Source organism: Phoenix dactylifera, chromosome 3, assembly GCF_051530095.1.
Source record: "Phoenix dactylifera cultivar Ajwa chromosome 3, Ajwa_hap1_PhDact_Kaust_v1.1, whole genome shotgun sequence".
NCBI lineage: Eukaryota > Viridiplantae > Streptophyta > Magnoliopsida > Arecales > Arecaceae > Phoenix > Phoenix dactylifera.
In genome coordinates, this window is record NC_143192.1 from 54652 (window position 1) to 81754 (window position 27103).

At 41.8% G+C, this 27103-nt stretch overlaps 2 protein-coding genes across 10 annotated transcripts; both read right to left on the reverse strand.

Annotated features, from left to right (window-relative positions):
- Nucleotides 1-1980: 1980 nt before the first annotated feature.
- On the reverse strand, nucleotides 1981-7467 carry LOC149767852 (heterogeneous nuclear ribonucleoprotein Q-like). Its single transcript, XM_089929963.1, has 4 exons — nucleotides 7190-7467; nucleotides 6811-7039; nucleotides 2451-2861; nucleotides 1981-2081 (listed from the first exon to the last, which is right to left on the reverse strand). The coding sequence occupies exons 2-3, from the start codon at nucleotides 6982-6984 to the stop codon at nucleotides 2628-2630; spliced, it is 408 nt and encodes a 135-aa protein (XP_089786089.1). The 5' UTR covers nucleotides 6985-7039; nucleotides 7190-7467; the 3' UTR covers nucleotides 1981-2081; nucleotides 2451-2627.
- A 1345-nt stretch (nucleotides 7468-8812) lies between these two features.
- LOC103698654 (TNF receptor-associated factor homolog 1b-like) lies at nucleotides 8813-26839 on the reverse strand. Of its 9 annotated transcripts, none has more exons than XM_088717305.2 (6): nucleotides 26587-26826; nucleotides 18370-18447; nucleotides 15441-15591; nucleotides 12176-12636; nucleotides 11895-12096; nucleotides 8813-10341 (listed from the first exon to the last, which is right to left on the reverse strand). In XM_088717305.2, exons 4-6 carry the CDS (start codon nucleotides 12571-12573, stop codon nucleotides 8950-8952), a joined length of 1992 nt encoding a protein of 663 aa, XP_088573431.2. In that variant the 5' UTR covers nucleotides 12574-12636; nucleotides 15441-15591; nucleotides 18370-18447; nucleotides 26587-26826; the 3' UTR covers nucleotides 8813-8949. The 9 variants fall into 9 exon arrangements, with proteins under 9 accessions (XP_088573431.2, XP_088573428.2, XP_088573427.2 ...); XM_088717302.2 differs by having other exon boundaries at nucleotides 15441-15588; nucleotides 18353-18447; nucleotides 26587-26790; XM_088717301.2 differs by having other exon boundaries at nucleotides 18353-18447; nucleotides 26587-26790.
- Between the last annotated feature and the right edge of the window lie 264 nt (nucleotides 26840-27103).

Below are 27103 nucleotides of genomic sequence, written 5' to 3' on the forward strand. Positions count from 1 at the left end.
TTGTTAATTGTTTGAGTGGCTTATAGAGATTATTGTTATTTGGTGAGTGATATTTTATTTAATCATGTAAAGAGAAAAAAAAATTGGGGCATCATTATTTTTTTATTGCATTTTTCCAACATTTCCTTTCCTCACCTCTCCCGTCCCAACCCTCCTCTCTCTCTCTCTGTCGCTCGCTCGCTTCTCCTGTGGTGGCATGAGGGCATTGTGGCCGCGAGCTGATGGGGATGGGCTTCCCGGCCGCCCCGCCGTCGAGGAAGGGACCTGCTTCTGGTGATGTTTTTTTCTGATGCAGTGATGCTTCTACTCTATCTTCTCCGCTTGGCTACTTACCACTTCTAGTACTGTCTTCTCCAGCCTTCCTATCCCTCCTCAAAATTTGTTCCAAGTTTGTGTTTTTCAATGTTTTCTAGATGGTTAATTGTGCATGATGTTAGCGATCTGGTTCGCATTTTGGTTATTGACTAGTAAAGCAAGGAAGAAAGGGTGTAATGTGATCTAACGCCTCACTAGGAGCATAACTATCTAGTTCTTTCAGGGATAATGGTTCACGAAAGCTTTGATGCTCAGAGCAAAAGTTTGGATGGAGATAAGTTTGGGAGCCTTTTTTTAATAGTACTAAGTAGATGGAGATGATGCCAACCCTGTGTATAGTTCCCACCGTAGTGTAGCTCTGTACTGCTTGGCTGAAGTGACATGCCAAACACGATGTAAAATGGAAGTACCCTTGTTTCATAATAATATTTGGGACAATGGTGTAAGATTAAATAACATACATCCGGGTGCTTGTAAAGGTTAGTTTAGGGAATAGTTTTGGGAGCTAGAGCTCAAGAGTATATTAGTCATTCCACACTCATTATTAACGATGCTAGAGCTCGAATGGATGGCTAGGCCATATTGCAATCAAAACTTAAGTTTTGGGTTCCAGTGTAAATTGCTAAAAGTTGAAAAGATGCCCCTTTACTTTTTTTTATTTATTAATAAACTTTATTTGTTTTCTCCGCAAATTTATTTTTCTAAATTTAATCTTCTCAAAATTCTTTTTTATATTACTATTTGTACTTGTTCATGGTGAACATGGGGCTCCCAATCTTATTGTGCAAGTATTCATGCTGTTCTGCATACTATTATATAGTGTGTAGGTTTTATTTGAATTGGCATTAAAACTATATCGCTATTAAAATCTATATATCTATATTGTTAGAATCACTATTTTCTATAGGAAATGTTGTAAGAATCTCTTACAATATGGTTTTTGAAGATCTTTATCAGATAGCACTGCATCTAATTAATCCAAAAATCTTGTTTTTTTATCCTCCTTACCAACATTGTCTCATTCAAGTTCAAGAACTCTCATTAGTTCAAACACCAACCTATTTGAATCTAAGAATCCTCCAAACTACCACCGAACTTAAGTCTTGTCGGCTGCTCTCTGCTCCCCAACTCCCTAAAAAATGTGGAAAAAAAACAAAGAGGGTGCTCGCCTCATCTCTAGATCTTTTGGATCCTATGGTACTCACTGTATGCTCATATACGTTCACAGATACAGCCATATGTAAGTGATAGAGACTGTCAATCATGAAATCATGTGCAACCAATTTATTTCGCAAATACATGGAACGGTAGTCTTTATTGAAATTGAATTCAAAATATTCCTGTGCAAGATAAGATACAAAAAACAAATCTCTGCTAGCACTAGGTACAAAATAATAATCTCTAAGTATCAAACTAAATTCTGACGGTAATCGCAAAGGATAGGTCCCCACAGCAACGACAGCAACTCTTGCTCCATTGCTAATCCGTAGGGTTACTGCACTTTCCATAAGCCTTCTACTTTCCTTTAAACCCTGTATGGTAGTGCACAAGTGAACACTAGAACCAGAGTCTATAACCCAACTGGAAATAGAAAAAACTGTTAGATTAGTTTTAATAATATGCATATTAGACATACCTTCAGAAGGCGTGTCTCCCTTCTTGCTCTTTATATTCTCCATGTAGATAGGACAGTTCATTTTCCAATGGTCGTCTTCATTGCAATGCAAACACTTTTCCTTGGGTTCGGTCTTCTTCTTAGGAATTTCCTTCTTGGAAAAAGAACAACTCATTGCTACAATGAATGAGCAAACAAATGAAACAGATTTAAATAGACAACCGCATATTTATCGGGTAATGTTGGTTCTTTATGGCCATTCTGTTGGAATGACAGTATCAGCCGTTCTTAGAAATTCTTCAATCTCAATAAGAGGGAAACCATGCATCAAAAAGATACAACAATGCTAATATTGGACCTAATAACCACAAGGAACTAACTTGTAGTATTAATTTCTTTAGGTGATGAACAAGATTCAGGAGCATTGTTTTGAAGAACAAAACAGCTCAATAAATAAACATTAAAAAACAATTCAGCGATACAAATAGAAGCGCAGAGGCTTGAAGAAATTTTGACTCACGATGGACTGCCTTGGGCTTCTCTGTCCTTGTTACTAGATTTTGACCCTCCTTTGTTCTGTTTACCCTTTTGCACAGGCTTAGCTAGTGATACTTTAAGATTTGCCTGGACAAAGGAAACACAAAGTGACCGCTGAAATCAATCAAAAAGGGGGTATAACGTATTATCATTCAATAGATCAATACCGAACCTTTGAGCCACTCTTCGTTATTTCCTCCTTATCAAATGACTTGATACGTGAAACAACAGCCTCTTGCATTGTGTAGTTAACAAAGGCAAAATCTTTTCTCCTAGCTGATGGGATATTACGTGCAAGGATGATACGCTCAATCTCCCCAAATTTTTTGAAGGATTCCCTCACTTTGTCTTCATTCCAAGATAATGGTATACCTTCAACATAAACCGATTTTATCTGAACAAAGGCAAGATATGTGGATCACCACATCAATACAGTAAAGATTTGACAAGAAATTATCAGTGACTAATCAAAGACATCAGAAACATAAAAACAAAATTCTTCTGTGAGACTAATGGGTCATGTTGTGGGATGGGGTTCCCAGTTTAGTCCCACATCGGGTAATCAGCGGAAAGGTCTGTGCCTTAAATGGGGGGTGCAAACACCTCTTCTCACCGAAGGCCCACGGGTTGGAGGTAGGAGGGCCCCCCTACGGGGGGACAAAACCGTGAGGGACACCTGTCCAGCAGCCACGCGCCTGCAGGTGGGTCCGCCACCGTGCGAGCCAAAGCGCCCACGGTTCCCAAAGCGGACAATACCATATCGCTCTGAGCTGAGCTGCTCCAGCACTCTCTCACGACCGAGGGCCCTTTTGCGGGACAAAACCGTGAGGGTAGGGGGCAACCTCCGCGGACCCCCGCGCCGTCAGGGCTCGGGACTGTCATTGGGACTGTCATTGGGCCACGGCCCTGGGCGACCTCCCGCAGACCCGAAGCGGCAATCCCAGAGCGGACAATACCTCGGCGAGGACGCTGATGCTTTCCCTGCTCGCCCGGTGTGTGGGCTGGTGTCGGGGTTCCGACCCCACATCAGATGGCGCTAGAGGAAGGGCCCCGGCCACGCACAGACCTTCCCGCTTGGGGGCTGTGTTGTGGGATGGGGTTCCTAGTTTAGTCCCACATCGGGTAATCAGCGGAAAGGTCTGTGCCTTAAATGGGGGGTGCAAACACCTCTTCTCACCGAAGGCCCACGGGCTGGAGGTAGGAGGGCCCCCCTACGGGGGGACAAAACCGTGAGGGACACCTGTCCAGCAGCCATGCGCCTGCAGGTGGGTCCGCCACCGTGCGAGCCAAAGCGCCCACGGTTCCCAAAGCGGACAATACCATATCGCTCTGAGCTGAGCTGCTCCAGCACTCTCTCACGACCGAGGGCCCTTTTGCGGGACAAAACCGTGAGGGTAGGGGGCAACCTCCGCGGACCCCCGCGCCGTCAGGGCTCGGGACTGTCATTGGGACTGTCATTGGGCCACGGCCCTGGGCGACCTCCCGCAGACCCGAAGCGGCAATCCCAGAGCGGACAATACCTCGGCGAGGACGCTGATGCTTTCCCTGCTCGCCCGGTGTGTGGGCTGGTGTCGGGGTTCCGACCCCACATCAGAAAACCGTGAGGGACACCTGTCCAGCAGCCACGCGCCTGCAGGTGGGTCCGCCACCGTGCGAGCCAAAGCGCCCACGGTTCCCAAAGCGGACAATACCATATCGCTCTGAGCTGAGCTGCTCCAGCACTCTCTCACGACCGAGGGCCCTTTTGCGGGACAAAACCGTGAGGGACACCTGTCCAGCAGCCACGCGCCTGCAGGTGGGTCCGCCACCGTGCGAGCCAAAGCGCCCACGGTTCCCAAAGCGGACAATACCATATCGCTCTGAGCTGAGCTGCTCCAGCACTCTCTCACGACCTCCCAGGGCCGTGGCCCAATGACAGTCCCAATGACAGTCCCGAGCCCTGACGGCGCGGGGGTCCGCGGAGGTTGCCCCCTACCCTCACGGTTTTGTCCCCCCGTAGGGGGGCCCTCCTACCTCCAGCCCGTGGGCCTTCGGTCGTGAGAGAGTGCTGGAGCAGCTCAGCTCAGAGCGATATGGTATTGTCCGCTTTGGGAACCGTAGGCGCTTTGCCCTCCTACCTCCAGCCCGTGAGGGACACCTGTCCAGCAGCCACGCGCCTGCAGGTGGGTCCGCCACCGTGCGAGCCAAAGCGCCCACGGTTCCCAAAGCGGACAATACCATATCGCTCTGAGCTGAGCTGCTCCAGCACTCTCTCACGACCGAAGGCCCACGGGCTGGAGGTAGGAGGGCCCCCCTACGGGGGGACAAAACCGTGAGGGACACCTGTCCAGCAGCCACGCGCCTGCAGGTGGGTCCGCCACCGTGCGAGCCAAAGCGCCCACGGTTCCCAAAGCGGACAATGCCATATCGCTCTGAGCTGAGCTGCTCCAGCACTCTCTCACGACCGAAGGCCCACGGGCTGGAGGTAGGAGGGCCCCCCTACGGGGGGACAAAACCGTGAGGGACACCTGTCCAGCAGCCACGCGCCTGCAGGTGGGTCCGCCACCATGCGAGCCAAAGCGCCCACGGTTCCCAAAGCGGACAATACCATATCGCTCTGAGCTGAGCTGCTCCAGCACTCTCTCACGACCGAAGGCCCACGGGCTGGAGGTAGGAGGGCCCCCCTACGGGGGGACAAAACCGTGAGGGACACCTGTCCAGCAGCCACGCGCCTGCAGGTGGGTCCGCCACCGTGCGAGCCAAAGCGCCCACGGTTCCCAAAGCGGACAATACCATATCGCTCTGAGCTGAGCTGCTCCAGCACTCTCTCACGACCGAGGGCCCTTTTGCGGGACAAAACCGTGAGGGTAGGGGGCAACCTCCGCGGACCCCCGCGCCGTCAGGGCTCGGGACTGTCATTGGGACTGTCATTGGGCCACGGCCCTGGGCGACCTCCCGCAGACCCGAAGCGGCAATCCCAGAGCGGACAATACCTCGGCGAGGACGCTGATGCTTTCCCTGCTCGCCCGGTGTGTGGGCTGGTGTCGGGGTTCCGACCCCACATCAGATGGCGCTAGAGGAAGGGCCCCGGCCACGCACAGACCTTCCCGCTTGGGGGGTTGTGTTGTGGGATGGGGTTCCTAGTTTAGTCCCACATCGGATAATCAGCGGAAAGGTCTGTGCCTTAAATGGGGGGTGCAAACACCTCTTCTCACCGAGGGCCCTTTTGCGGGACAAAACCGTGAGGGTAGGGGGCAACCTCCGCGGACCCCCGCGCCGTCAGGGCTCGGGACTGTCATTGGGACTGTCATTGGGCCACGGCCCTGGGCGACCTCCCGCAGACCCGAAGCGGCAATCTCAGAGCGGACAATACCTCGGCGAGGACGCTGATGCTTTCCCTGCTCGCCCGGTGTGTGGGCTGGTGTCGGGGTTCCGACCCCACATCAGGTCATATCATGCACATAAGATCCCAAAGTGAAAATGCTTATCTGCTCCAAATTGCTACGAGTGAAAAGTAGAAGCTGGAAAGAGAAAAACCGTTATTGATGAGAACTTATTCTGTGCATGCCTAAGGTAGACCACATCACTTTATACTATCAGACAATTGAACAAACTAATAAACAGTTCACTATCTGAACACTATTCAACATCCTAAGAATAATGCAAAGATGCAAGGAAAATTGTTACAATTAGCCCATAATAATTGGACACAGAATTGGAAAGTTAACAAAAACCCAAAATGACTTCCACATTACAGTGTTTAAAACTGTTAAGCATAATTTACAGCATAACTTTTAACATGCCTGTGCCTTAGAGTGTGCATGTGTGATTGTGTGGCCATGGTTCTAAAACCCAAGTCATAAGCCATAATTTACGGTGTTTAAAACTGTTAAGCATAATTTACAGCAAAACTTTTAACATGCCTGTGCCTTAGAATGTGCATGTGTGATTGTGTGGCCATGGTTCTAAAACCCAAGTCATAAGCCATAAGTAAAAAAGTACGGTGCATTATAACACATAAAACTCCATTCAGAGAAGAAAATGATAGTCTTCTTTGCTATATAAAGTATAAACCTTGTAAAAGATGCATAAAAAACAAAAAATATAACAGTTTTAATTGCTTGCAATTTCTAAAACTATGTACCAAATTACACGAAAAAAGCCATTTGGTAAGCTCTAGGTGCAAAAACCATAAAACAGATTTTGATGTTATGGAGTAGAGCACAATGAGCAAATTAAAACTTCAAACACATCATACTTTATGGCCTAAAATTATCAAAGCCATCACAGGCGACGGGAAAATAGGGAGGGGTGTGAATGAAAGATAGAGAGAGAGAGGGAGAGGTGGAGAAAGGTGGGGAGACCTCCTCTTTATCTGGATCATTCAATGGCTCAGCCCAAGCAACCTTAATATTCCGACCCTTTCCAAGAGCATCCTTCTTCTGAAGTTTTTTGTACGCAATTTGTGCATCTCTGTTAGTTTCAATTTCAAGAAATGCAAATCCATGATTGGAATCTGCATTATTAGGATCAGCCATGACTGTGACAGTGTCGATCTTCTCAACTCTAATTTTCTGTTAACAGGTTGATGACCTGCTTATCAAATAACATGAAAGAAAATAACTCAGCCAGAGAACAGACCTTTGAGGATATGTCATTAAATAACAGCATATTCTAGCTTGTATTTGTATTATTGACAACTACAAAGAAATTGCTAAGTAAAAATGAGGAATATACTCACACCTTCTTTTTTCCACTTTTTGTCAATGTTCCCAAGAAATATTGTATCATTCCCTTCACGAGCTGCAGCTCCACAAAGCTTCCCACAAATCTTTAATTGCATATCAAAATATCAGAATCGGAATGTCACCAAGATTCATGTCAATATGAAGAGTCCAGATTACTAAATCAAACACATCAAAATGATTCACCCAAGCAAAGTGCATAGGGACCATAAAATACCAAATTTGATGATATAAAGCATCATTAATTTAAAACAATTAAACCACCTAACAGTATTAAAATAATTAAGCGATAATGATGATGGTATTGCATGAAGCACAAATACTATATGATGTTAAGTAATGAAAAGGGTAGAAGATATTAATCACCTTTACAAGTATAAGCAATTACCAACAAAGTTATTAGGTTAATGAGAAAAGGCACTTCAGAAATGAGTCATGTGAACATAACTATATGTGGGATCATACAGTTGAACAAAGCAAATGTCAATCATTACACAACTCTATAGGTTGCATTAGACTATCCAAACAAGTGATTATAATTATAACCTTGCAACCAATATATTAATTAGATGCTAGCAACCAAAATCTTTTACTCAGTGATTGACGTACTAGAACTCAATACCTATACCGGTAGGTTACTAATAATGGTACAAATTAGTATAGTAATATACTAAAGCATAGTATGACTATTGGTATTGGCACAGCAAAAGTGTTCATGAGCCACACCGCCCGCCCGGTCCACTCAAGCCTAGAACATTTCGAATGGGCCTGAGCTTGAATTTTTAGCCCGATGAACCAGGTCATGCCTAAAATATGAGCCTGCCTATTAAATAGGTTGGGCTTCAGTTTAGATTAGCCTGTCTAGATGCAGATCTTATAAAAATATAATACATATCCCAAATGGGATGCCCTAGCCCACCATTAGGTCATAGATTTCGGTGCTCGGCATCAATTGAGGGCATCTCCTCACCAAGACAACGCCTCTGGCCATCAAGCATCGTCCAACGGCCTCTCGATTTCATCAACGACCCCAGCTATTGTACTTGAGGTTGTAGCAATTCTCGATGCTAGGATCTATCCACTTCAACGGCTTCTCACTTTCTTACGGGATCAATAATGAAGGATAGATAGCTTCAACCCTACAAATCTTCCCCTTCCACCAATTAGGCCTCCGACCCTACAAATCCTCCCTGACTGGCTTAGAGAGGGAAATGAAAGACGCATTTGAGGGATAATGCTTGTTTAATTTCTAATGTGATAACAACAGTAATCGTCCATCTGCTATCTGATTATTTTGACATGATGTCTCCCCTAACATTCATAACTAATCGTCCAAAAATCAACAAACACGATGGAGCCCATCAAAAAATTTTAATTCATGAAAGGAAACAAAGAGGAGCCGAAGAAAAAAGAACCCAGAAATCCATGAAAAGATGAAGGACAAAATTCCCTCGCATCGGCAACGACCTCCGGTGTGCACCATCGTTTAGTACGGTTGCATGGATTAGCTACACCCTCGGGCAATTTTCCTCGCTGCAAACAAAGTACGATCGATCAGCTGTCCTACCTCTGCAGTAGAGAATATTAATACTTGTGCTTTCTAGGACGCAAGGAAAACTTCAGAAGGGCCTTCAACACAGCCTGGAAGCAGTAGCCATTGGAAATGCAGAACCATTCTTTACAACATGTTCTCGCAAATTACCTTGATTACAAACATTATTACGATCGAAATGATGAATCCTTACATGTGCTGTGCCCTCAAGGCCCATTGGCAGGGCGGTACATGTACCCATTTACCCCACTCACCAAATTAGAATATTCTGGGAGCTGGTATGAGTACCCATTGGCATCTCCAGTCCCCAAATTCAGCATCGATAGATCAGTGCAGCCATAAAGCCACTGGTTCTGCATCACTCCATCCATCTGGCCATTCACATAGGCCGATAGGTCGGCCTGTGAAAAATGCCCCTCCCTCAGCCCATGAACCGAGCTATTAGAAGAGCCATAGACTCTCTGGAATCCCTCATCACCAAACTGCTCAGCTTGGTCAAACCGGCAGGAGCCATTTAACGGGCCAAAGTCGGCTGTAGAAGCATCGCCAGGGAAGGAATATTGGCGGCTGAAAGAGTGGTGATGATGGTGGTGGAGACCATTTGCTGCCTTTCCATTGCTTTGTTCCTCATCAAGCAAGTCATTGATGATATCAAGATGGGGGAATTCATCTGCAACCACCCCTTGTGCCTGATATGAATTAGCACTCGAAGGAATCTCTGCTGAAGGATGTTTCGCTTGCATTTCTCCATAAATGTCAAGCCTCTCAATGTCGCTTACATCATTTGAGCTGGACCGCCCACCACAGCTGCTAGGTTCTGGACATGCGCAGTCATCTTTCCGTGGGGGTTGGCCATAGAGTGTCTCCGGCTTAACCGACCCAAAAATGAATCCTCGTCTACCTGAACTTTGCTCCTTCCTAGCAGAGTTCTGTGGTGGAAGCACAGATGCAGATGATACCAAAGCTGAAGGCGCCTGAGAGTACCCAACACCTTGGCCAGAGGAAGTCGAGTGATGAGCAAAACCAGCTGGGCTTGCACCCATGGTGGTTTTACCCATTATGGCATTTCGGTATGATTGAGGGATGTAACTTGGGGCAGATGGAGATGGATCAGCACCCAACCGACCTGCTGCACTTACAGAGCGTGAAAGTAGGGGCAGTGTTTGAATTGTAGAAACGATGGGGGCAGCTGGTCTTGGTGCTGGATTGAGAGGGGCACTGCAAGGCCTTGACATTGTAGTTGCTTGGTTGGGACTATTGGTGCTCTTTGCTTGAATAGTGTGTCTTGAAGCTTCAGATTTGGAGGAAATTTTTGGCGATCTTGATGCTGAAGGAACTGGTTTATCATTTTGGGGTGTGCTACTTGATGGTGGTTCTTTACTACAAACTGGCTCGGCCATGGCCAAGGTGGAAGCAGTGGTGGCAGATGCCATGGCTGTTGTTTCATAGGATTGCTTTGGCTGCTGTAGAATGTAAGGTGGCTTTTTCCCAGGACTGGATGAAGAAGAGGATGATCCTGCTGTCCTTGTCTTAGAAGGCCTCTCCACATCAACTTGATCTTTGACATTTAATTTCTTTTGTAGGGTCACAACTTCCTCCTGGGATAAGTTCATGAAAGATCACAATGTTAAGTCGAAAGCTCCATTAATGTGCCAGATAAAAGGACAAAGTTGAATGTTGCAAAAGTATCCAAGATTAAGATTATCTCCCTTAATTAAGGAAGTATGCAAAGGCTTATAAAATCTGAAATTTCTAACAAGAAAAGGCAAACATGAGATCAGCTTTCAAGTACAAGAAGCACGTGGTAGAGACAGGGAGGCAGTATATACAAGGATTTAAGCATGGCATGCCAGTAATGTGCAAGGCACTGGCACAATATACAATGCTGCAAATGCTTGGCATGCTTCAACACTGTAATATACAAAGCAAGGTTCGCCATCTCGGTATAGAAAACTGTACCGATACCACAGTGATACAATATCGGTACGTTCGGTATGGGGATCAGTTCGGCATACCAAGGCTCGGTACAGCCATGCACCAAGGCTCGGCTTGGTACAGGTATGGTACAGGATGGTATGCACTGGTACAACGAACCATGATGCAAAGAATTGGGACATGCTATAATGGTGCCAAATGCCATTTAGGTATTGACACGATATATATCATGCTATGCCATTCCATTCAGCACTTAATGTAATAATATGTAATGCATGAAATCTACATGAACCAATAACCTATTTCAGATAGAACAGCTTCTAGAAGACACGGTAACTCAAAAAAGGCATTGAGGGGCAGTTTTCAATTATAACAAACCACGGACCATAATCTTTAAAAACAAAAAAGGATCAGGAATAACCATTTAACAATGTAAGGCGAAATGGATAAATATCCATTACATACAAAAACATTTAGAAAGCAAGTTATTGAATATTGAAGAAAAATTAATGAAATTTTTGCAGTGATTACTCACTCCTCAAATTAATATTTTTATATTTGTCTTGCAAAGCGTCCATCAGAAAGAAGACAGACATCATGCAAAATCTTTGGGAAAAGATAATGAAACACTGGAGCCATTGGTAAAATTTGAAGCAACATGGTTACCAGTATTTAGAATAATTCTTGCTAAAAAACCATGGAGAATATGAGTGGCTACAGAAACTACAAATTCGAATTCTACAAAAGTATTTGAACAGTCCTGCAAACATCATCATAAACAGGGAATAATCCATGTACATATTTGATATACCAGTGACTTTCAAAGTTCATATTTGATATTCCTGTTACTCTCATAGTTGAGGCCTATGAAGCCCTCAATTTGCAAAACGATGATAAGGGATAAGTTCGACTATCAGAAAATGCAACAAGCAGATAACAAGATACTAGATTACAGATGTAATCCCTATATAACTACAACATGAACATATATACACAAGCTTGATTGAATTCAGAGTTCACTTTGCACGAAGACCAGAAACACATGAAATTTAGATATTACCAGCTATAGCTATCTATGAAGCAGCAATTAATATTTTCTTTTATAAACGAGTTTAAATTTATCATAAAAATATTTTCTTTTATAAACGAGTTTATAGTTATCATATGTCCCTTATAAATTTAAGCAAAAAAACTTGAATAAAAGAATCAACTCCACCTTCTCAACCAAATTTTGTTCAAGCCAATGTATCTGATCCTTCAGAATGGGTACTGCAGCCTCTGATTCAGGTTGGGGAGACATACTGCTAGAGACATCACATGAATGACCAGCATCAACAGCAGTATTAGATGGGGGATTATTTCCGCCATGAGCAAAAACTGTTTGCTCATGTATTTCTTTATTCCTCTGATTTTTGGCTCTGCGAATTTGTTTTTCAAAATTAAATTCTCCAAGTGTCACAGACGGATCAACAAAACAAACCCAAAAATTTAAGTTACCTGCTAGGTGAGGCTTGGCTTTTGTTCGGTAAAGCGTTTCCCCTGTGTGGTCCATTCATGACAACTGAGGGGACTGAGTCAGTTGAACATGTTGACGAGCTGTCATCCATCACAGATGGGTTTCTCTTTTCTGTTTGCTCCTTTTGTAACTCACTACTACTAGCTACTCTGGGAGGTTGAATCTCTGAAGTATCTGTATCCCAGTTGACAGTGCTGTTATCTCTGTCATCTAAATCAGGCTGAAGGACATCAGCAACAAAATCTCCATTGTCTGAGACATCGGATGCATCTTCCAGTGTGTCAATCCTTTCAATCACCAAATCCATCTGCTTAGAAGGGAAGTCATCCAGGCCTCTTTCATCAGATGGGCTTTGCCGCTGGACTTTTTCCCACATCATTGCATCAGACTTCTCATCCCTTCCTCTATCTTTACCTTTGCGATTATTCCGCTTCTGTTTACCCTGGACAATATATATAGTAAAAAGAAGACAGGATTGCATTACAAATTCCAGTTTCTCCATTTCTGTAATATAATAAAATGTGTAAAAGTTAGTTTAGAATGGATGCTTCAAAGACAGAAGCGGTAAAAAGCCACAACTCCTGCAACTCATTCAGTGCAAAAAGGTTTCACCGGCACATTAAAGATTACTTAAAAGGACAAGACAATATGGGAACTGGAAAAGAATGGGATCATATAAGAATTAGAGATTGTGCAGCACAATATCAAATTATAGCAACGACAATTGCACATTCTGTTACTCAAAGGTACCCAGGAACAAGCTGTCAGGGTTTGTAAAGAAAGCAATGCCAACAAAATGAGAGAAAACCTAAAAGATGCAGTCATTACAGGAATAAATCACATAACAATCTGCCAGGCAGCTTAATAGCTGAGACATGAATTTCAATTAACCATTCAAAGTAACACCAGGAGATAATCTGGCTCCCAAGAACCTCTTAAACCTAGAAACGGCCTCATGTTATCAAAAAAAGAAGCCCAAAAGTGCAAACTTATCAGCAGCTAATTAAGATCAAACAATCAACTACCATAATCACATAATACAAATTTACAGATGGTTGGTTGTCAAGCTTAACTATGCAAATATATACATAGAATATCATATAAATGCCAAATTATTGTTGAGAAACAGCCAAACATAAAAGTAGAAAGCAATAATTGTGATAGCATAAGGATGACTCCAATGCTAAGGCAAGGGAAAATATTTACTTGAAAATGCAATATCTGACTTTGTCTAACATAAATGATGAATTAACTCCAAGAATACAAATGCACATAAACAGCAATATGCTATATAGTTATCACCCAGATCAATGACAAATACAGATACGAACTTGATAAAAAGTAGAAATAAGCATATATCATTCGAGCAAAAAAAACTAAACTACTTGGTTGTGATTGATAGACTATCATCTTTATGTAAAAAGCAGCTGAATGCTGAATGAACCACAAATAGGCAGCTTTATCAGTGAAAAATTAATCATGAATATGTAGCTTTACCAGTAAATTAGAAATTAATGACAAATAAGCAGATTTATCAGTGAATAAGAAATTGTGCATTTAATCAGAAATATTCAAAAAATTGTACATATCAACATAGGTCATCTAGAGAAGGAAAAGTAAGCTACTTGTTAGAGATATATTGACATATGAAATAAAACAGCTGAACGGATCACAATGAATTGGAGACTACGAGTTCAAATTGCAACAAGTTGACATATCTTCCAAGATGAAAGGGAAAAGGCACAGCATGATTAATCACAGTAATCAAGATACACCATCTTGGTACCGGGCTCCGCACTGGTGCCACCCTATCACTGTGTTGGTAATGCCCAGTACAGGGGTCGTACGGCATACCTAATGTCGGTACGTGCTCCATACCGTGTACCTGTACCAAACTGGTATTATACGCCTCATATTGCCCAGTTCAGTATGGTATGGTGTACCATGATGATATACTAACAAGAAGGGTGAAAAAGGACCCGGACAAAAGCAATGGCTAGAAGATAGATGTAACTATTTTTGTCGAACGAGATTTATAAGATAAAAGGAAGGAGAAATATATCGAAACCTTTTCAAAGAAGTGATAATGGAGATGACAATAAACTTTGTAGCAATCACTGCACACCAATGGGATCTACAATAATTTTTACAAGGCAGACATATTTATGGGTCAGAAAAATGTTAGGCAGTACAAACAAATCTGCATGTTACATGAAGACAAAATGATGAAATTTTGAGGTTGGCTTGTAATCAGACCTAGAATTATCAGCTTAGCCATGAGTGTATTACAAGTTTGAGCATTCTTAATACCCAAAGATATAGATATAAACTATTAATTGAGATGGTGTGGTACTGTAGAGCATGATTAAAGCCCCAGTAGTGGATGTGCTTTTAGAGTGTAGAGCTTCTAGAAAACTTTTAAACCAGGATACCTGTTTAAAATGTTAGCCCTTTGATAATTACAGATAGAACACAAAAGATCTCACGTGCTCAAGAGTTTAGCCCTTTGATAGACAACATGGAACTGTTAGAACGAGGCAAACTAATGAGTGCTCCAAAAGTCCAAGGATACAGCAGTTAATAATTATATATTCATCAGTAGCTAAACAAAATAATACTTAATGTGTTAAAATAAGTCCAAGGAGGAGCAATGTAAAGTCATATCTTCATAGTGATTGTTATCGGACTTCATGATTTAGTTTGATTGCAAAGGCCATACATAATTTTCAAATGTCTAAGCATGTAGATGCTATATTTTCTAGCCATACCCTCTGTCCAGAAACAGGGTACTGCTAATAGCGCATCCTCTAATTATACTATGATAGAAATGATGTCAATGTTGATTCTAAATCTTGATGTCAGTACTCTCATCAGCCTATCTGTCGTGGCACTAACTGAAAGGCAAGGCTGGTTCTGCTTTGACAAACAAATAGATTCAAAGTTCTCCTTTCATTCCCATTTGTTACTCCAGACTTAGTGCATAGGTACCTAAGGAACTTGATGGCGAAGTATCCACACACCAAGAGGTGACCATGGAGTTGCAGCAAAACAAAAGCTTGTCCAGGATGCTCTAAGCATCCAAATAATGATCATTTATGCCAACGACATAGGCTTCTAGATTCATAATTCCAAATGCTGCTATCAGCTGACTGGATAAGAGAGATTAATTCATAAGTTACATAAAATGTGGTTTTGGGTTGTGGGGGGGGGGGGGGGGGGGGGGGGGGGGGGGGGGAGGGGGGGGACCTGTTTTTTCTTTGCACGCTTGTCCTTCTCAGCAGCACCACGCTTTGCCCTAAGCTCATTTTCAGCTTGGCCAGCTGCTTCCTCCTCACGAATGAGCTCCTCCTGTCTCTTCAAAGCAACAGCCTCCTGGTAGGCAACTTCAATTCTACTGCTGCCAGAAAACATATAAGAAACAAAAAGACTTAAAAATGGAGAGCAAAAAACTTGAGCAGGTTTCATTTATTTTGGTCCTTAATGAATAAACTGCCAAAGTAATAGAACAACTATAGAAATTTTCTCGTTCTATCAGTGATTTAAGATCTTGTTAATAATGAATATGAAACAATGTATTGAGTATTAAATTTGGATTTTGAAATTTGACGGGCAACCTTGTTGGATATCAAGAAAGATTGCCCAATATTTGGAAGAATAAGTTTGGACACGAATAATTTGAACTCAATGCCCTTAAGAGTGTTACTTTGTTAAAAGTAAAACTAGTCCTCGCTAATTTGGAGCTATAATTCTGATTCAACATGGTAAGAATACATAATCATAAAAAGATCTTTAAAAAGACAGCATATCATAGGGTCTGAATTATCAGAACTTGTTCCAGAAGAATAGTCAGAATAGTACTAAATAAGGGATTTGACAAGATGGCCTTTTTCCTTACCTTGAATGCCAAGACAATCCTTTTTAATTAATACAACTAAGTCCTATAATTTTGCTTAGTGGATAGATAAACCCCAAATAATCAGCCTAAGTTACAACTCTCAGTTGTAAAACAATAAATACCCGATAAACCCATTCGGTTTTTAACGAACAAGCTACTACTGCTCATGGGGTTCTACCCTTACCGAATTCATTCTATGCGAAAGTGTCTCGCGCTAGGAGCAGTCTCAAGCACCTAAGCTTTGTTGTGAGAACTATTCGCCATCGGCTAGTAATACCCAATTCGCGGAAAGAGAGGGCATCTTACTAAATAGGGGCACTTAGCTTTCCCACTGAGGTGGGTGGAGAATGCCAGATCTTCAACTTATTCAACCGAAAAGCAATAGCTAAGGGCAGTAGAGAAGAAAGATAGGGCATTAGCAACTTCAACTCGAGAAGCAACATCGCCATCCAAATTCGAATCCGCTGAAGACGGACCTTTTGCCTCTTGAGTTCATGGTTCATTCCACTCAACAAGCTCGCGTCCGATCCCATCCAAGATTGCTTCCTTCCCTCTTTTCCACCCGCCCCACCAATGCTCCTCTATGACACTAGGCAGCAAAACAACATGAAGCTTCACTGGCTGGCAGACTGCAAAAACAGACATTCTCTCTTATTGCCTCCCTCCTCCCAAATAGCTCTATCAGTTTCATTTGGTTTCCTGGTCTTTTTCCACTTCGTCGTTGGTAGCAGTCCTTTGGAGCGTCTTCTTCTCTTTGGGATTTTACTAGTTCTGAACCCCTTTTTTTCTGAATTTGGTATTTTAACTGATCTACAAACTACATACCAGCAATAGTGCAAGGATCAGCACAGTTCATCTTTCTAGGATTAAGGTCGTAACTCAACCTCTTTATTACATCATAACTAGTGATCTATGGCTTACTTAGTAATTGAATATTCCTATGATGCATAACTAGTAGTTTTATGGAGCCCATGAAGAGGCTGCAAATAGCTATTGGCTCCAATGATTCTGTTATAGATGCAATAAAAAAAACTTGATTCCAACATAAGTCCCACCTAGATGTGAAATGAAGCGATGGTACTGGAGCCATTATTTGAAAAGAACCATTGGTAAGACAGGAAGAATTTCAAATGAGCTGAATGCCTTAGAAGATCAAAGAGAAACACTACATATATATTAATTGTCTCCTGAATGAAAAAGAACAAAGCAACACTGGATAAACTATTATTGTTCCTACTACTAATGATACTCTACGATAGTAACAAGTTATTCCATTTACATGCCATTCTCAAGCCCAAAAAAGCATTTGAAAAACTATCCTGATTTTTTGATGGTCTCTTCTTGGGCCATTTTGATCCTGTTTTATATCTTTTAATAAATAATACTTATGTGTACATTGTTTTCTTAAAAAAGAAAAGCAGTCCTCATTCCTCTGTGTGATGTGTAGAAGTGAAACACAAACACTATAATTCCCTTGAACAAAAGCACTGCACTTTTCAAAATAACTGGTGCAATTCAACTGGCTCGTTGCCAAACTACATACCAGCATCCTGAACAGGTTTTAACTAATATATCTAACATACTTGGGCTTAGCAGTAAGCATTCAGTAAAACAGGCATCTGTTATGCTGGTTAGATAACACTAGTAAAACATATGCCAATTGTGCTTGTTGATGAAACTAATTCTTTTTTCTACTACGGTTTTACTCAAGGTCCGCCGTACCGGTACCGGTCGGCGTACCGGTGGCCGGCCGGACCGGTACGGTACCGGTCCGGTCCGTACCGGCCGGTACCGGTGGTTTCAAAAACCACAGCGCGCGGCGCTGTGGTTCTAAAAAAAAAAAAAAAATCGTACCGGTGCGAACCGGCCGGTTCGCACCGGTACGAGGCCGGTACCGGCCGGTACGGGCTCCGAACCGGCCGGTACGCACCCGTACCGGCCGGTTCGGATAAAAAACCAGGAAATACCGGTTTTTTATCCGTTCCGGTACCGGTCTAGGACCGGACCGGTACGTACCGGCCCGTACCGGCCCGTACGGGCCGGTACGGCATTCCATGGTTTTACTGGTTATTGTAATATCCCAGAGAAGCTCAGAGTCTTGGTTGGAATCTGAAGAGACAGAAAAACTACATAACCGCAAAATAATAAAGTAAGACCAAAAGTATAAAAAACAGAAATAGTTCACATGTCAAAATGTTGGAATACAAGGAGAGTAAAGGTAAACGAAATGACATCAATTTGTTTGTCAAGAACAGTTCATTACTCTTCGTTCATCTATACCAAAGTTTGTCAAGAACAATTTATTTCTGCTCGCAACTGCTGGCCTCTTCTTCTTTCAAGTTTTTTAACAGCAGAACCCTGAGAAGCAAAGGCTGATTCAATCAACATCTATCTCTGAAGAATTCTGGTGAAGGTTCAAGAGGGAAGTGAAGGGAGGTAGTTGGGCGGGTAACAAAGACGGAAGGAGGCAGTACTGTATGGGGTCAAGAGGGAAGTGAGGTAAAATATGAGAAGTTGCAAGTTGTTTCTTAAAAGTTTTAAGGGTATATTAGGTATTTACAGTTTTAAGACCAATGGAGTCATAGCTTAAGGGGCAACTAGGACTTATCTGTCTACTAAATCAAATTATAGGATTTAGTTGGATTAATTATGAAAAGAGGGACTATCATGGTATTCAAGGCAAAATAAATGATTATCTTGTCAAATCCCTACTCATAACAGGCATTGCACAAATCCCTAAACCCTAAACCCCTAAACCCTAAACCCTAAACCCTGAAACCCTAAAACCTGAAACCCTAAAACCTGAAACCCTAAAGCCCGAAACCCTAAAGCCCTAAAACCCTAAAGCCCTAAAACCCTAAAGCCCTAAAACCCTAAACCCCAAAGCCTAAACCCCAAAGCCTAAAACCCTAAAAACCTAAAACCTAAAAACCCTAAAAACCTAAAAACCTAAAAACCTAAAACCTAAAACCTAAAACCTAAAACCCCTAAAACCCCTAAAACCCCAAACCCCAAACCCCAAACCCCAAACCCCAACCCCAAAACCCCAAAACCCCAAAATCCCAAAACCCTAAACCCTAAAACCCTAAAACCCTAAACCATAAACCCTAAACCCCTAAACCCCTAAACCCAAAACCCCCAAAACCCCAAACCCCAAACCCCAAACCCAAAACCCCTAAACCTCTAAACCCAAAACCCAAAACCCAAAACCAAAAAACCCAAAACCCTAAAACCCTAAAACCCTAAAACCCTAAAACCCTAAAACCCTAAACCCTAAACCCTAAACCCAAAACCCTAAAACCCTAAAACCCTAAAACCCTAAAACCAAAGCCCTAAACCCTAAACCCTAAAACCTAAAACCTAATACCTAACACCCCCCGACCCCCGAACCCCGAACCCCGAACCCCCGAACCCCGAACCCCCGAACCCCCGAACCAAAAACCCAAAAACCCAAAAACCCAAAACCCTAAAACCCAAAACCCAAAACCCTAAAACCCTAAAACCAAAGCCCTAAACCCTAAACCCTAAACCCTAAAACCTAATACCTAACACCCCCCGACCCCCGACCCCCGAACCCCGAACCCCGAACCCCGAACCCCCGAACCCCGAACCCCGAACCCCGAACCCCGAACCCCAAAACCCTAAACCCTAAACCCTAAAACCCTAAACCCTAAACCCTTAAACCCTTAAACCCTAAACCCTAAATCCTAAAACCCTAAACCCTAAAACCCTAAACCCTAAAACCCCAAACCCCAAACCCCAAACCCCAAACACCCAAACCCCATGATGTTTTAAACTGAGTAGATGAGATATATGACCTGAACTTAGTGAACTATTTCTTTCTGGAATCTTTGGATTGTCAAGATATTTTGATTTTTAGCACCTCGTTCTCGGCCTTTTATATTCTGTCCGGTATAAAGTCTCAGAAGAATCCCCTCCCACTCTCTTTCTCTCTCTCTTCGATGGAGAAGCGGAGGAGGCCGAGAACGATCCTCGCTTCTCCGACGACCGAAGAAACCCTCGTCAACGTCTCGGAGGTCTAAGCGGGGATCTTTCATTCTACTGGACTTCGATTAGGATCTTGAATTCTGGTGCATTTCTTCTCGCTTTTGCTTTATGATATGGTGTTTGATGTTTTGATCAATGTTCTTGTATTGATTGATATAAGAATTCGTTGATTCTTTGATTAGATTAGGGCAACTGGACTTGGAGTTCTTGGGTCGGATCTTTCCACTGTTCTGGATGATTCTTGATGAGTTTTTTGAGATTTTTTCTCCAGATTATGATGAATGGGAGATGTCCTTGTCTAGAATCCTTGTCGATGAATCTTGGTATAAAGTGCTGCTAGTGTTCTGCGAAGTGATCAGAACTCATGTGTCGCGGCTCGGGATTTACTTTGTCGTTCTTTATTTGATTATCGGATTTCCTTTGATGTTTTTAGAAAAAATGTTCTTGAACTAATAATAAACTTTGGAGTGTGAACCCATTCCTGAGCTGCTGGGTTTACCGGCTTTGTTGCGGTTGTGTATGATGTTTATGCGGGGATCTTGCAGAGCTGATGTTTTTATCTAAGTAGATGAAATATATGAGCTGAAGTTAGTGAACTATTTCTTTCTGGAATCTTGGATTATGACAACTCTTTGGTTAATCGTCAACTGATCTATATTGTCAGCTAGCGGAGAACCAAAGGCAGTTATACTTGCAGTAAAGATGATCTGATTAGTAAGTAGAAGCAGCTTGGTGTTACAGCACAATTTATTAATGTATTAAGTTAATTGCTATTTTATTTATGATATGTTAGCCTCAGGGTTGAATAGTTGAAATTTAACTTGCTTTTCGATGTATGCTCATATCTAAGGATGCTGACTCTGTGGCCTTGTGTAGTTGGAGGGGCAGAGAATCGGATATCTAAGTGTAGTAACTACAAGAGTTAAAGAGGATGTTTAGAATTTTGTTGCTGAATGCCAAGAGGCTCACTGGAGAAACTATTGCTATAATTGTCAGAGATAATAAGAGGTTGGCTTCAGAAAAGAAGTACCAGTAATAAGGTGCTATGATGCAGTTGATTGCACATCAAGTGCTGGGATCTTTATTTGTTAAAGATTTATTTGAATTATTTGCTACTTTTGTTATTTGAATCAAAGTTTCTTAAAGACTGGGGAGTTGTGGAATATAGATGGTGTTTAAGTTCCAAATAAATTTCTTAAAAATTATAATTAACAATCTAAGTTTTTTAATCTTTTTAGGTCTCTTCTCTAAAGTTGAACTGGGGGAAGTTCATGTGAACCAATACAAATTTTAGTGGTGCCAAATTTTTGGTGATTGCAGCCAGTAGCCGATAAAAGGTGCCAGAAAATGGGAATTGAAACTTACCAATGATGTTTTGAATTATCGATACTTCTAGAATCATGGATAGTCTAATAGATTGCTGGTTATGCTCCAATGAACTATTGATTTGATTATTGGTGTTCTGCCAAAGTAAGAACCTCTCATTATTTATATACATGTGAAGAAACCTTAGCAATGGGGAGAGATGATTCTATTTACTAATTACTAGTACAGTGTCGTGAATCCTTTGTATGATAAGAAGTATGAAACTGATCATGACTAGTGATATCATGTTGGCCCGTGTGAAGTTTTTTGGTGTATCATTGATATAATCCTAGCTCTTTGATGTAGCCTTGAGCACCTGTGTGGAACTCGTAAACATGGCTATTGGTATGACACTTTAGTACGTGTTCTTCGGAAGAATGTATATGTCTGTATTTGGTCCTAATGACAAAAAGAATTTGGGTATAAGGGTCTGCTAGTGTTCTACAAAGTGATCAGAACTCATGTGATGTGGCTTTAAATTTTCTTTTTGATGTTTTTTATTTACAACTTTTTTTATGTCTTTTGGAGAAAAGTTTGTCCTTGGACAAATTATGAAGTTACGAGTAGGAACCTATCTTCGAGTTGCTGGGTTTGCTGCTGAACTGCTTGGCTAAGGGAGAAGCAAAAACAGTTAGTGAATTTTTTTATGTTTGCTTTTTGGCTTGTTGCCATTCTCTAATTAGTTGTATCTTTTTAAAGGTAGAGTTCTTTATTGGATCACCGAGGGAACTATGCTTGTAGGTTAGTGGAGAAGCAAAAACAGTTATTCTTCTAAGGGGTATAAAAATATCCAAATATAACCAATTTCTAAGTTATTTCATGTGCTGTATACTTCAGGTGTGTTATCCTCATGGACGAATAATCAGGATTTAGGGTCATTCAACTCCTCTTCTGCGTATGTCATGATCGCCTCTATGGATCAGCATTTTGCAGTCTTGCAAAGGAATCAAAGAGTTGTAATTATAGTTTCAGAGCATCGGATATATACATGTAGCCATCATAGGAATTAAATGGGATGTTTACAGTGGAACGACTTTAGGTTGTTGATATGAAAAGGCTCATGTGAGAAATTATAGCTATGAATAATGAGAGATGTAAGAGGTAAAATTCAGATAAGAAGGCGCAACAATTCATTTCATTATAATTCACATGAGATTTAGATGATTCATTAATTTAATTTATTTGATTTACTTAGTATTTTACCTTTGTCATTTGATCTTGAGTTGCTTAAAGGCTTCAGAGTTATAGAATGTAAGCGGTGTTGAAGGTCCAGATGAATTTATAAGAAATTCTTATCAATATTCTAATCCAATTAGATCCTGCATTAGGCGTCAAACTGAATGAAGTTTATCTGAACCAATACAAATTTCAAATGTGCCAAAGCATTGGTGATTTCCTTCACTAGTCCTGGAGAGGTGGCGCTAAAGATTGTTTTTTTTTGCTTCGGCGAACTTATAATGTAACTGTTGGTGTGGCACAAAACCAGCAATTCTAAAATTATTCATTCAGGTGTTGTGCAGGAACCTTGATAACAAGAAGCTATGATTCTAATTACCAACATTGGTTTTACATCATGAGTCCTTTCTACAATACATCTTTGGTTAAAGTTAGTCTTTCTATGGTCTACAATAAACCTTTGGTTAAAGTTAGTCTTTCTACAATAAACCTTCGGACCCGGAACCCCGAACCTCGAACCCCGAACCCGGAACCCCGAACCCCGAGCTCCGAACCCCAAATCCGAAACCCCGGACCCTAAACCCTAAACCAGGAACCCCGAACCCGGAACCCCGAACCCCAGACCCGAAACCGGAACCTCGGATCCGGAACCCCGAACCCCGAACCCCGAACCACGAACCTCAAACTCGGTTTATTGTAGACCATAGAAAGACTAACTTTAACCAAAGGTTTATTGTAGACCATAGAAAGACTAACTTTAACCAAAGGTTTATTGTAGAAAGGACTCATGATGTAAAACCAATGTTGGTAATTAGAATCATAGCTTCTTGTTATCAAGGTTCCTGCACAACACCTGAATGAATAATTTTGGAATTGCTGGTTTTGTGCCACACCAACAGTTACATTATAAGTTCGCCGAAGCAAAAAAAAACAATCTTTAGCGCCACCTCTCCAGGACTAGTGAAGGAAATCACCAATGCTTTGGCACATTTGAAATTTGTATTGGTTCAAATAAACTTCATTCAGTTTGACGCCTAATGCAGGATCTAATTGGATTAGAATATTGATAAGAATTTCTTATAAATTCATCTGGACCTTCAACACCGCTTACATTCTATAACTCCGAAGCCTTTAAGCAACTCAAGATCAAATGACAAAGGTAAAATACTAAGTAAATCAAATAAATTAAATTAATGAATCATCTAAATCTCATGTGAATTATAATGAAATGAATTGTTGCGCCTTCTTATCTGAATTTTACCTCTTACATCTCTCATTATTCATAGCTATAATTTCTCACATGAGCCTTTTCATATCAACAACCTAAAGTCGTTCCACTGTAAACATCCCATTTAATTCCTATGATGGCTACATGTATATATCCGATGCTCTGAAACTATAATTACAACTCTTTGATTCCTTTGCAAGACTGCAAAATGCTGATCCATAGAGGCGATCATGACATACGCAGAAGAGGAGTTGAATGACCCTAAATCCTGATTATTCGTCCATGAGGATAACACACCTGAAGTATACAGCACATGAAAAAACTTAGAAATTAGGTTATATTTGAATATCTTTATACCCTTTAAACTAATTAGAGAATGGCAACAAGCCAAAAAGCAAACATAAAAAAATTCACTAACTGTTTTTGCTTCTCCCTTAGCCAAGCAGTTCAGCAGCAAACCCAGCAACTCGAAGATAGGTTCCTACTCGTAACTTCATAATTTGTCCAAGGACAAATTTTTCTCCAAAAGACATAAAAAAAGTTGTAAATAAAAAACATCAAAAAGAAAATTTAAAGCCACATCACATGAGTTCTGATCACTTTGTAGAACACTAGCAGACCCTTATACCCAAATTCTTTTTGTCATTAGGACCAAATACAGACATATACATTCTTCCGAAGAACACGTACTAAAGTGTCATACCAATAGTCATGTTTACGAGTTCCACACAGGTGCTCAAGGCTACATCAAAGAGCTAGGATTATATCAATGATACACCAAAAAACTTCACATGGGCCAACATGATATCACTAGTCATGATCATTTTCATACTTCTTATCATACAAAGGATTCACGACACTGTACTAGTAATTAGTAAATAGAATCATCTCTCCCCATTGCTAAGGTTTCTTCACATGTATATAAATAATGAGAGGTTCTTACTTTGGCAGAACACCAATAATCAAATCAATAGTTCATTGGAGCATAACCAGCAATCTATTAGACTATCCATGATTCTAGAAGTATCGATAATTCAAAACATCATTGGTAAGTTTCAATTCCCATTTTCTAGCACCTTTTATCGGCTACTGGCTGCAATCACCAAAAATTTGGCACCACTAAAGTTTGTATTGGTTCACATGAACTTCCCCCAGTTCAACTTTAGAGAAGAGACCTAAAAAGATTAAAAAACTTAGATTGTTAATTATAATTTTTAAGAAATTTATTTGGAACTTAAACACCATCTATATTCCACAACTCCCCAGTCTTTAAGAAACTTTGATTCAAATAACAAAAGTAGCAAATAATTCAAATAAATCTTTAACAAATAAAGATCCCAGCACTTGATGTGCAATCAACTGCATCATAGCACCTTATTACTGGTACTTCTTTTCTGAAGCCAACCTCTTATTATCTCTGACAATTATAGCAATAGTTTCTCCAGTGAGCCTCTTGGCATTCAGCAACAAAATTCTAAACATCCTCTTTAACTCTTGTAGTTACTACACTTAGATATCCTATTCTCTGCCCCTCCAACTACACAAGGCCACAGAGTCAGCATCCTTAGATATGAGCATACATCGAAAAGCGAGTTAAATTTCAACTATTCAACCCTGAGGCTAACATATATAAATAAAATAGCAATTAACTTAATACATTAATAAATTGTGCTGTAACACCAAGCTGCTTCTACTTACTAATCAGATCATCTTTACTGCAAGTATAACTACCTTTGGTTCTCCGCTAGCTGACAATATAGATCAGTTGACGATTAACCAAAGAGTTGTCATAATCCAAGATTCCAGAAAGAAATAGTTCACTAACTTCAGCTCATATATTTCATCTACTTAGATAAAAACATCAGCTCTGCAAGATCCCCGCATAAACATCATACACAACCGCAACAAAGCCGGTAAACCCAGCAGCTCAGGAATGGGTTCACACTCCAAAGTTTATTATTAGTTCAAGAACATTTTTTCTAAAAACATCAAAGGAAATCCGATAATCAAATAAAGAACGACAAAGTAAATCCCGAGCCGCGACACATGAGTTCTGATCACTTCGCAGAACACTAGCAGCACTTTATACCAAGATTCATCGACAAGGATTCTAGACAAGGACATCTCCCATTCATCATAATCTGGAGAAAAAATCTCAAAAAACTCATCAAGAATCATCCAGAACAGTGGAAAGATCCGACCCAAGAACTCCAAGTCCAGTTGCCCTAATCTAATCAAAGAATCAACGAATTCTTATATCAATCAATACAAGAACATTGATCAAAACATCAAACACCATATCATAAAGCAAAAGCGAGAAGAAATGCACCAGAATTCAAGATCCTAATCGAAGTCCAGTAGAATGAAAGATCCCCGCTTAGACCTCCGAGACGTTGACGAGGGTTTCTTCGGTCGTCGGAGAAGCGAGGATCGTTCTCGGCCTCCTCCGCTTCTCCATCGAAGAGAGAGAGAAAGAGAGTGGGAGGGGATTCTTCTGAGACTTTATACCGGACAGAATATAAAAGGCCGAGAACGAGGTGCTAAAAATCAAAATATCTTGACAATCCAAAGATTCCAGAAAGAAATAGTTCACTAAGTTCAGGTCATATATCTCATCTACTCAGATTAAAACATCATGATGTCTCTTACCCGGCAGATAGCTGCCGCACGAGGGGCCGGGAGATCTAGGGCTACATCATGCCGGGGGCAGGAGCACCGACATCGCGGATGGGGCCGACGAGAACTGGATAGGCCTGGACGAGGGGGGCGGGGGGATGTCGTGGCCGGCGGCGAGGCCGCTGCTAGGGCCTGAGAGAGCGCCGGAGGCGGCATGGGCCTTGGCGTGGGACTCGTCTGGGGGATGAGGCTGATGGTGCGGCGGCCCTCTCGATCCAGGGTTCTTTGGTTTTTGAATGTCGGAGGGCGAGTTGGAGACGGAGGGATGGATGAAAATAAAAGACTCTTCTTGCACCCAAAAAAAAAAAAATAAAAAACTCGGCGCGGTGAGATCTAGTTTTTTTTTTTTTTTTTTCCGGCTAATGAAAAGGGTAGGAGGGAGGAAGAGACAAGCCCACCCCCGCGTAGCAGTCCCCACTGGACCCCCACCCCACCAGGAGAATGTTCGATGCGGACAGAAATGGCCGTGTGTTGGGCACCCCGACCGGTTTTACTCATACCCTCCCCATCTATGGGCCTGGCTCAGCTACCCCTCTGGGCTCTGGCTCGAGTCCCAAGTGT